Below are 13,541 nucleotides of genomic sequence, written 5' to 3'. Positions count from 1 at the left end.
CAATTGAGAATCAAGGCAGAAGATGTGCCTAAGACAGCGTTTCGTTCTCGATATGGGCACTATGAATTTTTGGTGATGCCGTTCAGACTAACCAATGCCCCAGCAGCTTTTATGGACACTATGAATCGAGTCTTCAGGCCATTCCTGGACAAGTTCGTGATCGTGTTTATAGACGACATACTGATATATTCTCCCTCGGAAGAAGAACATGAATCACATTTAAGGATAATATTGCAAACGTTGCGAGAACATAAGTTGTATGCCAAGTTCTCAAAATGTGAATTTTGGTTATACCAGGTGGCATTTTTGGGACATGTGATATCGGCCGAAGGAATATCGGTCGACCCAGTCAAGATCGCAGCTGTGATGAATTGGAAGCAACCCCAATCAGTTACTGAGGTTAAGAGTTTCTTGGGATTAGCCGAATACTATAGGAAGTTCGTGGAAGGATTCTACAAGATTGCAACACCCCTCACCAAGTTAACCCAGAAAGGGGTAAAGTTCGACTGGAACGAACGGTGCGAAGAAAGTTTTTAGAAACTTAAGGCTAAGTTGACAACCGCTCTAGTTCTGGCTATGCCAAACGGATCAGGAGGTTTTATGGTCTACACTGACGCCTCGAGAAACAGTTTAGGGTGTGTGCTGATGCAGCACAGGAGAGTCATTGCTTATGGATCTCGACAGCTAAAGAACCATGAAAGAAACTACCCGACCCATGATTTGGAATTGGCTGCAGTGGTATTTGCTCTAAAGATTTGGAGACATTATTTGTATGGTGAGAAGTTCGAAATTTTTACTGATCATAAGAGCCTACAGTACGTCTTCTCACAGAAAGAATTAAACATGAGGCAACGGAGATGGATGGAGCCGTTAAAAGATTACGACTGTACTATTCAATACCATCCTGGTAAAGCTAACATTGTGGCAGATGCCCTAAGCAGGAAAGAAACTGCTTGTGTGGCTGAAATGATGGTGGCAGAATGAAAGCTAGTTGAAGCATTTAGCCTGATGACAGTAGGAGTAGTTTCCCGAGGAAACTCAGCCTACGTAGCTAGTCTTACAGTACAGCCAGAGTTAATGGATCAAATACGGCAAGCCTACCCCGAAGACTCCCAAATTAAAAAATGGGTTGATGAGTATAGGCAAGCAAAGAAACCAGAATTTGAGGTAAGAGAAAATATCCTTCGGTTTCAAGGAAGAATATATGTGCCTCGTGTGAGGGAATTGCGACAAACAATTTTGGGAGAAGCCCATCGATCCAGATACTCGATCCACCCCGGAGCCACCAAGATGTACCAAGACTTGAAGGCTGTGTATTGGTGGCCAGGAATGAAGAAAAGCGTGGCAAGGTACGTTAGTCAATGTGACACCTGCCAAATAATTAAGATTGAGCACCAAAAGCCTGGTGGGAACTTGCAACCATTGGAAGTTCCAGAGTGGAAGTGGGAGCACATCACGATGGATTTCGTGACTGGACTGCCAAGGAGTCCTAAGGGAAACGATGCTATTTGGGTGATAGTCGACAGACTATCTAAGTCTGCTCATTTCTTGGCCATAAGGGTAAGTCAACCAATCAGCAAATTAGCTCAACAGTATGTAAATGAGATTGTCAGATTACACGGAGTGCCAGTAAGCATTGTATCAGACCGTGACCCAAGATTCACTTCTAGGTTTTGGGGAAGTCTGCAAGAGAGTTTGGGTACTCAGCTTAGGCTAAGTACAGCCTATCATCCCCAGACAGATGGTCAATCAGAAAGGACCATTCAAACCTTAGAAGATATGCTGCGAGCTTGCGCGATTGATTTTCCTGGTAGCTGGGAAGAGCATTTATCATTAGTAGAATTCGCTTACAATAACAGCTACCACAACAGCATTGGAATGGCTCCCTATGAAGCCTTGTATGGCCGGAAATGTAGATCCCCGGTATGCTGGATTGAAGTAGGCGAACGACAAATCTTAGGACCCGAGATAGTTCAGAAAATGACAGAAAAGATAAAAATCATTCAAGAAAGAATTAAGGAAGCTCAGAATCGCCAGAAGTCCTACGCAAATACAAGAAGAAGGAAATTAGAGTTTCAAGTAGGCGACAAAGTATACCTGAAGATATCTCCACTAAGGATGGTGACTAGAAGCAACAAGAAAAAGGGCAAGTTAAACCCTCGATATATAGGGCCATACGATATAGTGGAAAGAATTGGACCAGTCGCTTATCGACTCGCTCTACCCTTAGCTCTATCAAACATTCATGACGTGTTTCACGTATCGCAACTGCGAAAGCATAAGCCAGATTCTTCCCAGATAATGCCAGTTGAAGCTATCGAGATTCAAGAAAATCTCTCGTATGTAGAAAAATCGGTCAGTATTTTGGATCGTAGGAATCAAGTCCTAAGGAACAAATCAATTCCTCTGGTACAAGTTTTGTGGAGAAACCCCGTAAGCGAAGAAATAACTTGGGAACGAGAAGAAGATATGAAACTCAACTATCCATACCTGTTTAAAGACCCTATAGTTAGAATGAGTGAGGAATGATCAAATTTCGAGGACGAAATTTTTGTAAGGAGGAGAGAATGTAATACCCTAAGTTGCATTTTATAAAATTAAGTTTATTAATTCGGTTTAAATGATTAGCTTATTTAGTTTAAGTATATTTATTTTATATAAAACATGTAATTGAATATGTAAAATATAAATATAAATATAAATATGTATGTATAGCTATATAAATAGAAATAAATATAAATATGTAATAAATTCGTATGTATGTATGTAAAAAAAAAAATCAAGAAAAATCCAGAAAATCCGGAAGTTGCAGGCAGCGCGCATGGCCGCCTACAACCGGGAACTAATAAGGCTGGGGGGGTTTTTAATGGCGATTGATCGGTGGTATGGCCTTCCCGGCCACGTGGGCTTCGAATTGACATGAGCGGCGTGCTTTTTCGGCTATAAATAGCCCAGTTCGCACAAGCCAACCCATCCAAAAATTGCAAAGCTTAGATCGGTCGATTGGGAGAGGGTTTGAGAGATTTGAGAGTAGGGTTCTGATCTTCAAGTCGTGGGCTTCGTTTCTGGAGAATTTGGAGGCCAACGGAGCAGAGGAGAAGGCGAATCGAAGCTTCGCCGGAAAACGCGCGACTCACCGGAGCCGAGAGATATTCGGTCGATTCGAGATAAGTTCGATCCTATTTTTGTGTAATTTTTGTATCAATGTGTTCGTAATGTCGAGATCTAGAGATTAGGAGTAGAAAAATCGAGTTTAGAGATCAAATGGCCGGCCGGCGGCGAAGCTCTCGCTAGAGAAGAAGAACCAGTCGGGCGCGTGAGCTACACGCGCCCGCGAGTGGGAAGAAGGCGCGTGCGGCTCACGCGCGCCGTCAGGAAATTAAAAAAAAAAAAAAAAGAGTAAAATTTTGAAATTTTTTTTATTAAATTTGAAATGTTGTTTATGGTATATTGGTAAAGCAATTTTCTGAAAATGCCAAAATTATGTAATTTAAGTAGATTTTTCTATTATAGAAATAAAGAAAAATAGGATTTTAATTCTGAAAATTTCAAGAAAAATTTCAGAATGTTATAAGTGTTATTTAAGAAATACTAGTGAAAATAAATTGAATAAAATGAAATATTAGGTAATTATTATGTAATTTAAGTATATTTTTCTATTATAGAAATAAAGAAAAATAGGATTTTAATTCTGAAAATTTCAAGAAAAATTTCAGAATGTTATAGGTGTTATTTAAGAAATACTAGTGAAAATAAATTGAATAAAATGAAATATTAGGTAATTATTATGTAATTTAAGAAGATTTTTCTATAAAGAAAAATAGTATTTTAATTCTGAAAATTTCAAGAAAAATTTCAGAATGTTATAAGTGTTATTTAAGAAATATTAGTGAAGAGAAATTTAATAAATTGAAAGATTAGGTAGTTATTATATAATAATTACATATTTAGCTATTATGAAATAAGGGAAACTAGGAATTAAAGTTAGAAAATTACAAGAAAATTCCAGAATACTAAGAATATTATTTAAAGAATATTGGTAAAAAGAAAGTAAATTTTTATGAAGTCTAGATAATTATTATGTAATTTTGGAAGAGATAAAGCTTAGGAATAATAATAAAAAAAATGGAAGAAATTATGAAAAATTAGCAAATGGTATTCTAAAAAAATAAATCTCTGCTGTAGGGGTCCTTGTGAGCAAGGAGATTAAGGGATAGCCGCTTGGCACGTAATTCGAGACAAATTAGCCGTAAGTATGCTGCCTGAAATTAATGCAGTTATAAATGTAATGCTTTATCATATTGGCATGCTGTGATATGAAACCATCATGTAGACTGCATCAATGACATACTATGAAATGCATACATGCACAATGATACTGTTAATCACATGCATATGAGGCCGTAGGGAGTACGAACTGACACCGCTGGCCTATCAAGGGTGCACCCATACACCCCGGCTTCGAAGAGGTGGCCGCTAAAATGATAGACAGCATGAGGGGTGTAGTTGACGCCTACGATGAAAGACATTGCATACACTCATAACATTGCATTTGGTATTTTTACTTAGATGATTCATCATCTAACATGGGTTCGCCCCTGGAACATTCAACGTTCCAGCCGAGACTTGCAGAGATGATTCAGAGAGTGGTGATGTGTAGTGACACGAGACATCAAGATGCGAGTAAATGTACTATGTTATAATATGATTAGTTTAAGATTTATGTACATTGTTCCATCATCAAACGCCTTATGTATTAATTTGTATTAAATGCCATGTACAATTATTAAATTATGCATTACCATGAGCAGGTTCGATTTAGCTTCCGCTTGTATTTAAATTCTAGTGTAAACTTCTCGTCAAGCACTAGATAAGGTCTTAGGGAATTTTGGGAATAATGTAACAAAAAAAAAAAAAAATAGACCAAATTTCTTAAGGCATAACATGCCCAAGAAGACGGGCTGTTACATAACCTATATGTAACTTAAATTATATTTGAAGTGACTTTTTTCCCTTTTCCGCGATTCACGCCAGCACCCCTAACTTTCCATTAATTACACTCTCACCCCCATATAATAATTACAGTAATGCTCGAAACTTCTAAAAATCACATAATTAAATTGATTTCAATTTTTTTTTAATTTCAAAAATTCTTAAATAACAAAATTAATTATCTTAATTTTTTTAAAATCAAAATATCCCAAAATTAAATTAATTTACCATTTACGGGACCTTACAATTAGAGTGTTGAACAATTATCTCATGTGATCCTATGGCAAAAGCATGGTGTCAAATACATACATAATAATATAGAAAAGATGATTATATTTTGTGTATGGTTAGGCAAAATGGCATGGCAAATTTTTTAAAAATCATTACACTTTCCCTCTTAATTGGGCAATTATGTTATTTACTAAAGAAAAATTCTTGTATAAACTTAATTTAATGATAGATTGAATCAATAAAAAATGTTAAAATTTAAGATTGTCTAACTCAAATGAAAACATCATGAATAGTTTTGATTGGTTGAGTCTACATTTATTAAATAAACTAAATTTATACAAAAATTTCTAGGTGAGTTGGCGGCTTATATCTGTGCAATTTGATGACTCCTTACATAGAATAGCTATTGTTTGAATATGAGACCTCTCAAGTCCTGAATATTGCATGGAACAATAAAGTTAGATGAGCAATCAATTTTTTTTTATTTGGGGTGTTTGAGTTTTGTCCAATTAATTTTTAAAGTTGAGTAACCTTTTCCCCTAATGCATCTCCCAGATAAATTGGATACAAACACAATTTATACACACTTAAAATCGAACATTCGGTGCAATCCATATATAAAACTTGTTTTCCAATGTTACTACTGTCTTCTACCTAAATGATGTCTTCCAACAATAACTTAATCTTTCAAGTCGTCGCACAAATTTAAACTCCTATACTCCATATAAATTTTTAAGTATATTATCATTATACCACGATCGTGAAGGCATATGAGCAATCATTCTTTTAATACATTATTTGGTGTAAGGGTGAGACCGCATGGTGTTTTGGTTTTCCGCTACTAAGGTAGGACTAATCCACCTAATCCAAAACTTAGTTGGGCAAGCTCTAGGGATGCCCTGACAAAGGGACAATCATCCCAAGATTCTTTTGTATTTTTTTGTTTTTATATTATTTTTAAGGAAAACTTCTATCTAATATGTATGAAGTTTAGGATAATTGTAAAAAAATATTTTTACTGTTTGAAAAAAATATAAAGTATCCTTGCAGTTTAATATAATGGTGTAATTTCTCTCTTATAATTAATTAACCTCAAATCTTTTTTTTATTTATATTTATCTGCCTTCTCAGATCTCTTATCGATTTGTTTATCTCTCCAAATAGTAAGAAAATGTGATGGCCAAGACAATAGCAATCACTTGTAGGGGATAAGTCTCTCTCTCTTTCCTTCTCCCCTCCTCCTCCTCCTTCATTTTCTTCTTCTTGGATTCAATCACAACCCTTCTTCCACTTAGAACCCCTCTTTTTTTTTTTGGATTATTTTTCTCTATGTTTTGGGTTTAATGTAATGAAAACTTGGGTTCCATCAAACTCTTCCTCTTCTTCTTCTTTCTCTATGTTTTGGGTTTGATGGAACCTAAGCACGTTCTTGTCGAACTCTTATTTTTTTTATTTTTTTTCTTTTTCTGTGTGTTCATCATATATTGGCAATGAATTTTGTGTGCAATAAACCTAGATAAATTCATCGCCCGTTGGACAAAAGTCATTATAAATGTTTTTTACAATTCATTCTATTTTAATTTATTGAAAACAAATTTAGTTTATAAGAAAGTTTATATGTTCTAACCAGATAAAATAAATTGTACACGAGGAGTAGTAAAAATACAATACTACACTTCACTCTTTGTAAATTACATTAATTAATTCTATGTAATGTTTAAAAATTATATAAAATTATCAATGCTCTTAAATCTAGATTACATATACTTAATGAATTTTTTAACATTTGAATAAAAAGAAAGTCCATCTAATTTGTAGAATGAGACATGAATATAGTATAATTCATTCTTTCTAAATATCTAGTAAATAGAAGGATAAATTAAAAATCAATCATAAAATAAAATATTTTTGTGATGAGGTAAACTTATAAATATATTTATATCATTATTTTCAACGGATAACTATATATTTGAGAAATTCTGACATGATAGCTGACAAGCTTCAAATACATTTTCCCTGGGAGGAGAGGTGCAAAGTGGAAGCTGGGTGTCCTGTGATCCTTTCATTGCCAAACCACCCTATGCAGGGCCGGACCAATAGTGAGCCCCAAGAGGCTGTTGTCTCAGGCCCATAAATTTTGTCATTTTTGGGGCCCATTAATTTTTTCCAAGCCCACCCCCAATCAGTGCCTTCTGCAAACCCTTATCCCTCTCTGGCTCTCTTGCTCGCTCTCGCTTGCTCGCTTTCTCGCTCTCGCTCGCGGCTCCCCCTCACCCTCGCCCTCGCTCTCGCCTGTCACTTGCTCGCTCTCGCTTGCGGCTCGCCCTCGCCTTTGCTCTAGCCTCTCGCCCTCACCTCTCGCTTGCTCGCTCTCTCGCTCGCGGCTCGCCCTCGCCTCTCGGTCGGTAGCTGGGGAGGTCGCATCTGTGGCTACTGGATCTGGCTCTCTAACTCTTGCTCTCGTGGGGGACTGGGTCGCTCGCCTCTCTGTATTGCCATTGGGACACTTTGGTTCAATCTTTTGAGGTTTGGTTCAATCTTTGGTGTTGTGTTCTGTTCGGGTTCAAATTCAATACCAGTGACAGAAAAATCTTTTGGTTCAATTTTTGGTGTTGTGTTCTTGTTCTTGGCAGGCAGGCAAGCAGTGGCCAGTGGCTAGTGGGCATCCCTCCATACTCTAGAGACCAAGAGACTAGAGGTAAGTTAATTTACTTGATTATGTTCTATTTAATGTGTATTTCTATTTTATTTTGGCTAATTTAACACCCATAATGAGTTTAGGAATTATGACTTTAGGTTTTTTGCTAATTGTTATTTGACTACTTCATTTAGTTAGGAATTGATGTGGCTGAGATGTGATAATTGTGATTGAATATTTGAGTTGTCCATGCTAAAATTGTTAAATTTTTTATTTTATTTTTGATATGATATGAATATTTATTTATTTATTTGATGTTTTATTATAAAAAAATAAAATTTAAATGTACATTACATTTCACAAAATCTCAGGTATGGCCCTGACCCTAGGGGGAGAGAATTGAAAGTGGCGGCAAAATAGAGTCCCGCCACAAAGTTCGGTGAAAGCCTCTCGTCAACAATTGTACATCCAACGGCGGTAGCAGTGGGACCAAGCATTCTGAGGAGGTTCGTCTTTGATCACTGCATTATTGTAACAAGATTGACTGTTGACTTCAATCGTGCGACTTTAATGGGTTTTCACACTTGGACGTGTCCATTTGTCGGTTTTAGCAATGAAGTTTTCATGCCTCCTTCCTTATGCCATTTGGAATTTGTAGAAGAGAAATGGAAACGAGCTGAAGCCTGAAAGCATGTGAGATTTGGTTTTTGAGAGTGGTGAATTAATGTTCAATCAGTGCACCATTCCATTCAAACAATTTGTGAAGGTTTCCAAAACTTGAATTGGCTGATGAGGGAAACTAGTAACCGGCCTAACATACTCCCTGTCGAAATCACAATCAAAGAGCTTGGAGTCAAGTACTGAGGGCATCCTTTCTTTGGTTGTAAATTTCAATTTCACCCCAGCCGGATTCTATCTTCTTTTCCATATTCTTTTTTATCCATTTTTTGGCGCTTTAGACAGACAACAAGTAAAACAGCTCAATTCAAGTCCGGACAAGTGAGTGTTTTCTATTTTTGTTTACCGTCCAAGGAATTCAATCTCTTTGTAACAAGGTTGGTCCAGCATTAATTTAGTTTCATTTGAGTTGATTAATCCTTGATAACTCTGTTTTATGTTAGTTTTGCTTGTTTGTTTGCCAGATGTCTTCCAAGTAGACTAGTTCACTTAGTCTCTTGCTTGTGCATTTTTTAATTATGATATCAATTTGGGATGCAGCTGTCTTTAAAGCAACCACAACCACCAGTTTTCTGCCAATCCTTTTCTTGACGTCTGAACTTGAATACACAATAATTATGTGAAATTTCCTTGCACCTTCTTGCTACTCTCCCTCCCCCCCACAAGGGGTCCTCTCTCTCTCTAGCGCCCCCCCCCCCCCCCCCCCCCCCCCTTTTCTGTCTCTCTCACCATCTTGGACTCTTCTCTAGGTAGGTGATTTACACTGACAAATCTCAGTTGGCAGGTTTGCTCATAACTAGTATTAATCTTAAGGTTTGTTTTTTTCCTGGATAGAGATGGTTGGAGATCTAGAATTCATGTAACTGACCCTACCTAATGGGATTCAGGCTTGTTATTGTTGTTGTTGTTGGTTTTTTGATTCCATGCAAGTGCCCATTGTTTTGTTTGATGACCTCCACTTATTTGGTAAGTTGTCTGAATGATTCTTTGTATCTATCTATGTTATCTGCAAATAATTTATCAATATATATTATATTCATGTATGTGTGCCTTTACAGATCCCATTTTCTTTGGATATCCAAGTCTATAAATATGTTCAATTATGGATGTGATATTTATACCAAATGTTAAGTTCGATGGGAAAATGGAAATAGTTTTGAATTTTTTGCTTATACTGCATCATGCAATGATTGATGTCGCTATATCTTTGTTTGCTAACTGCTTTATCCTAACTGTTTTCTGTTAAACAGATTCACTTCATGCAGATCATAAAGTAATAAGGTAGAAGGATGCAGAAATTGGGAGATTTCAAGCTGCCCCACTTCTTCAATTATCCACCTTACTTCACGTAATAGCTTGTGCTTTTGATGCTTTTGACTGGTTACCTATAAAAGAAAAATGAAAAAAGTTTGCTTTCCTTTGTTTTAAAAAATATCTTTTTTTTTAGTACTTCTCAAGCTGGAGAGATTTGTTAAGAGCCTATATGTTCAATGGCGTGCTTTTTGAAGTAGGCCTTGACTTGGCACATTTTAACAAATCAATAAAAAAATTGAAATTGCCATTCTTATGCAGTATCATTGTTCTTAACAATCATGTATTTTTTTAAAGAAAAAAAAAAAAACTCTTCGCATTTCCTGTTGCCTTGCAAAGAAACTATACGGTTCCATGAGTATAGTTTGAGTGGATGGGCTACAATATTCCCTTTAATAATAAAGTGATCCACCCTCCATGAAACTTTCAGAACATCAGTAGCATCTACCTGGTTTCCTTTTTTTCTGGTCATGTATATGCCATTAGATTCACTCACCCTTCTCCTCGGATTCTATCATTTCCTTCAATACCACACTATTTTGTTTTTGTCTGGGTTCATACCATACTATTTTGATATTTCCAAATTGATGCTGCAGAACATAGTAAACTGAACCTACGATTTGGATACAAAATGAGTGATGCCATATGTTTCTTTTGCAATTTTCTAACCTACGAAATAGGTTCCCTTAGGATCTTAAACAATGAAAAAAGTTTTTTGGTATAGAACTGCTATATTCCAGCCTCTATGGTTTTCAGATGTGTGGTATTGATATAAAAATAAATGACTAACCTGCATGTCAATTTTACCAGTGCTTTAATTTTCAGATTTATATCCAATATAGTTATTTCCAAACTTTGCATGCATGGTTGGATATTTATTTTCATCTTTACTCCAAAGATTCCCACATATTCAAATAGTTATAATGTCAAGCATGCTTATTTAAGCTATTCACTCCCAAGCCTTTACCTGATTAAAATTTTGGTGCTCACTTTGAACGCATTCTTCTGTTTAGCTTGCAGCCAGTTAAGGACACTAGGGAAAAGCAGATACAACTTTGGAAGGAACTAGTACTTGATTTCTGTAGAGCTCAAAATATTTTTATAATTGAACTCGAAAATGACTTTCCTCTGTTCCCAAATCCTGTAATTGAAAGTAAGCTATCTCTTCATTACCTTCTTTCTTGTTCTCTTATTTTCTGTAACAGCTGCATGTTTATTTTTTTCTCTCTGAAACTATGTGAGTTCTGGGGTCTAATTGAATGCTTGGATGGCTGCTATGTAAGGGATTTCAAAGGATTGGCAAAGTTGGAAATAGATATTTCTTAGATGTTGTACTTGTATTTTTATAGTTTAATCTACTATGTACTTTGTAGATTTTTTGGGACTTAACATGTCTGTTTTTTACGTGTCAAATGGATTGCTTAAGGGATATATCAGTCCCTTTATTTATTCAAAAATATTTTCAAAAAACTTGAATTTATTTTTTACTCAGAACAACACACCTTGATGAGTTTCAGTCCTTTGTTAAAATGTTTGTCCAACAGAAGTGTCACCAATCTTTTGAGACCCATGTAGGGCCTTTTAAGTGGAATTCCTTATGCCATGATAGGATCCTAACTGTCACACCGAGTTTAAAATTTTTGGATATTGTGGGTTCAGTTGATTTGTTCAAATAACAGATATAATGTCTTCATGACTGGTTCTCAAACTTTATCCTGCAATTCCCTCTTGAGTGTGATTTTTTCTTTAAAAAAAAAAAAAGTAGTAGGATTTAGATAAAGTCAACTATGAGTTTCTATCCAGGGAGGTGGAGCAGCTACATGGTTCCCCTTTTTCTATTTTGCTATGTGAATGGATGTGATTATTGAATTGAAATTCAATTTTATGAGATTTCCTATGCTGAAATTTTTTCCTCCCCCTTCTTTCCCACTTGGATTCTTCCCCAATTTCTTCTCTTCTTCTTCTTCTTCTTCTTCTTCTTCTTCTTCAATGAATCAATCTTTTCTTGCTGTCGTGCATAGTTTTATTGGCCGTTGTTTTGTGTCCTTTAATCATATCAATCTAAAACAGAAGTGTATCCACTTAGTGGATTTTGTGATATAAATGGCAAGAGTTTTTGGGATAATGTTAATATGAATGCATCTGTTTGTATTCTGTTCTCTCTCTCTCTCTCTCTCTACATTAGCTGAGAAAAGTAAGCCTTGTACATTGGTGATGCCCTTTTTATTTTCAAAAACTAGTATGTCTGCATTTTTTCTTGTTGCGCTTGATGTAGGGTCTCTAAGTCATGAAGCTAGGGAGGTATTCCTGTCATCCTTAGTTTCTGAAGGTTTGTCAAGGTCCTTAATATTTCTTATATTCTTTCCCCCTTTTTTAAGCACTTGCATGTAAATTTAGGGGTTAGTTTTCTACTAAACAGGCCGTGCAGAATGGATGGATAAGGGACACAGAAAATGCCTTATCCTCTGGCACCGCATCCAAGATTGGGCTGACTCGATTTTTGGATTCGTAAGTAGTTATCTCATCTCTTAATAAGAACCTACTTGTTGATCATGTGAGCTTGCTTGATCTGTTATGTTCAAAACATCTTGTTCTTTTGTTATGTGTTACATCAACATGTTTGATTAGGTGAAGGATGGTCCCTTGTGAAATAGTAATCAGTTTGAGGATATTCATTTAGTACTAATGTTGTCCCCTTGCTTTAGTTTTGAATATATTTTTTTCCTTTAACATGATGGAACACAACTATATCAATTATCTTCATTCACCACCATCTCATGAAACTTTTCCATATGAAGATGGTGTTGAAATTTCACTTCATTTCATCTCATTATTACTCCGACAGGGGATATTATTCACTGCCAGTCCCAAGCCCGGATAAAGGAGGAGGGTTGCGTTAGGTAGCCGACAACCAGCGTAAAACTTAGTCGGATCCAAATATGAATTCTAGACAAACTATCTGTTGGAATGTAACCCACATAGAAATCTAGAATTCATGTAGCCAACCCCACATAGTGGGATAACGGCTGGACATGTTGTTGTTGTATGTTTGGTTAGGTGAAAGATAATGGCTTGGAAGATAGTGTAATGACAGTAAAGGAGATCCGATCAGGGACTGAATCTTAGGGAACAAGTAAACCATGATTCCTAAAAATACCTCTTGATACCAGTTTGTTGGCAGGAGTAGGAGGAAGAAGTGAAGGATCTTTGTAAAAATTATAGTTTTTTGTTGTGCTTTATTTAATTTTATTGTACTATTGTTCATTGTATGTTTGTTGGATGCTACGTATATAGAGCTTCATGGTGTGGAGCGAACAGTCCTAATGCGAGCGCTAAAGCTACTAGAACACAAGGGGAAGCTTACAATTTAGGAGCTTTAACTGATGATGAAGGCATCAAATTCTCTATTTAGTGTTTTTCCCTTTTGTGCCTTATTTGTTTGGTTAATGACGGGTCTTTTCTAATGAATATGCGAGTTGTGTTGTTGCTTTAATTTATTTGTCTTAAATTTGAGACGAAGATCAAGGTGTTTTAACTTATGAATTCGACTTAGCCAATCAAGTACAACTTAGAGGCATTTTTTGTCACAAGAAATGTCATAATAGTGGCAACAGTGACATTGAAAAGTGGTATTCTAATCATAATTTTGGAAGAGACGCATTTGGTAAACTTTTTGGGTTTTAGAGACCTA

At 36.1% G+C, this 13,541-nt stretch overlaps 3 protein-coding genes across 12 annotated transcripts in view; all 3 read left to right on the top strand.

Annotated features, from left to right (window-relative positions):
- LOC127813134 (disease resistance protein RPV1-like) overlaps nt 1-13,541 on the top strand; it is a 210,627-nt gene that overhangs the window by 107,362 nt on the left and 89,724 nt on the right. The gene's annotated exons all lie outside the window — the stretch shown is intronic.
- Nucleotides 1-13,541, top strand: part of LOC127813137 (disease resistance protein RUN1-like) — a 54,015-nt gene that overhangs the window by 31,076 nt on the left and 9,398 nt on the right. The gene's annotated exons all lie outside the window — the stretch shown is intronic.
- Nucleotides 8,338-12,901, top strand: LOC127813142 (vacuolar protein sorting-associated protein 25-like). Of its 5 annotated transcripts, none has more exons than XM_052353937.1 (6): nt 8,338-8,860; nt 9,790-9,887; nt 10,864-11,003; nt 12,126-12,179; nt 12,270-12,358; nt 12,696-12,901. In XM_052353937.1, exons 2-6 carry the CDS (start codon nt 9,829-9,831, stop codon nt 12,729-12,731), a joined length of 378 nt encoding a protein of 125 aa, XP_052209897.1. In that variant the 5' UTR covers nt 8,338-8,860; nt 9,790-9,828; the 3' UTR covers nt 12,732-12,901. The 5 variants fall into 5 exon arrangements, with proteins under 5 accessions (XP_052209897.1, XP_052209895.1, XP_052209899.1 ...); XM_052353935.1 differs by lacking the exon at nt 8,338-8,860 and adding an exon at nt 9,136-9,288; XM_052353939.1 differs by lacking the exon at nt 8,338-8,860 and adding an exon at nt 9,263-9,323.

The sequence above is a fragment of the Diospyros lotus genome, chromosome 11, assembly GCF_014633365.1.
Source record: "Diospyros lotus cultivar Yz01 chromosome 11, ASM1463336v1, whole genome shotgun sequence".
NCBI classification, from domain to species: Eukaryota; Viridiplantae; Streptophyta; class Magnoliopsida; order Ericales; family Ebenaceae; genus Diospyros; species Diospyros lotus.
This window is presented reverse-complemented; position numbering and strand designations above follow the sequence as displayed.

Excerpts from the sequence above, each read along its gene's own strand:
- LOC127813142 (XM_052353937.1), top strand. The coding sequence starts at position 9,829 with ATGCAGAAATTGGGAGATTTCAAGCTGCCCCACTTCTTCAATTATCCA. Across the intron at positions 11,004-12,125 it reads CCCAAATCCTGTAATTGAAA|GGTCTCTAAGTCATGAAGCT; the intron begins GTAAGCTATCTC and ends CGCTTGATGTAG. Across the intron at positions 12,180-12,269 it reads GTCATCCTTAGTTTCTGAAG|GCCGTGCAGAATGGATGGAT; the intron begins GTTTGTCAAGGT and ends TCTACTAAACAG.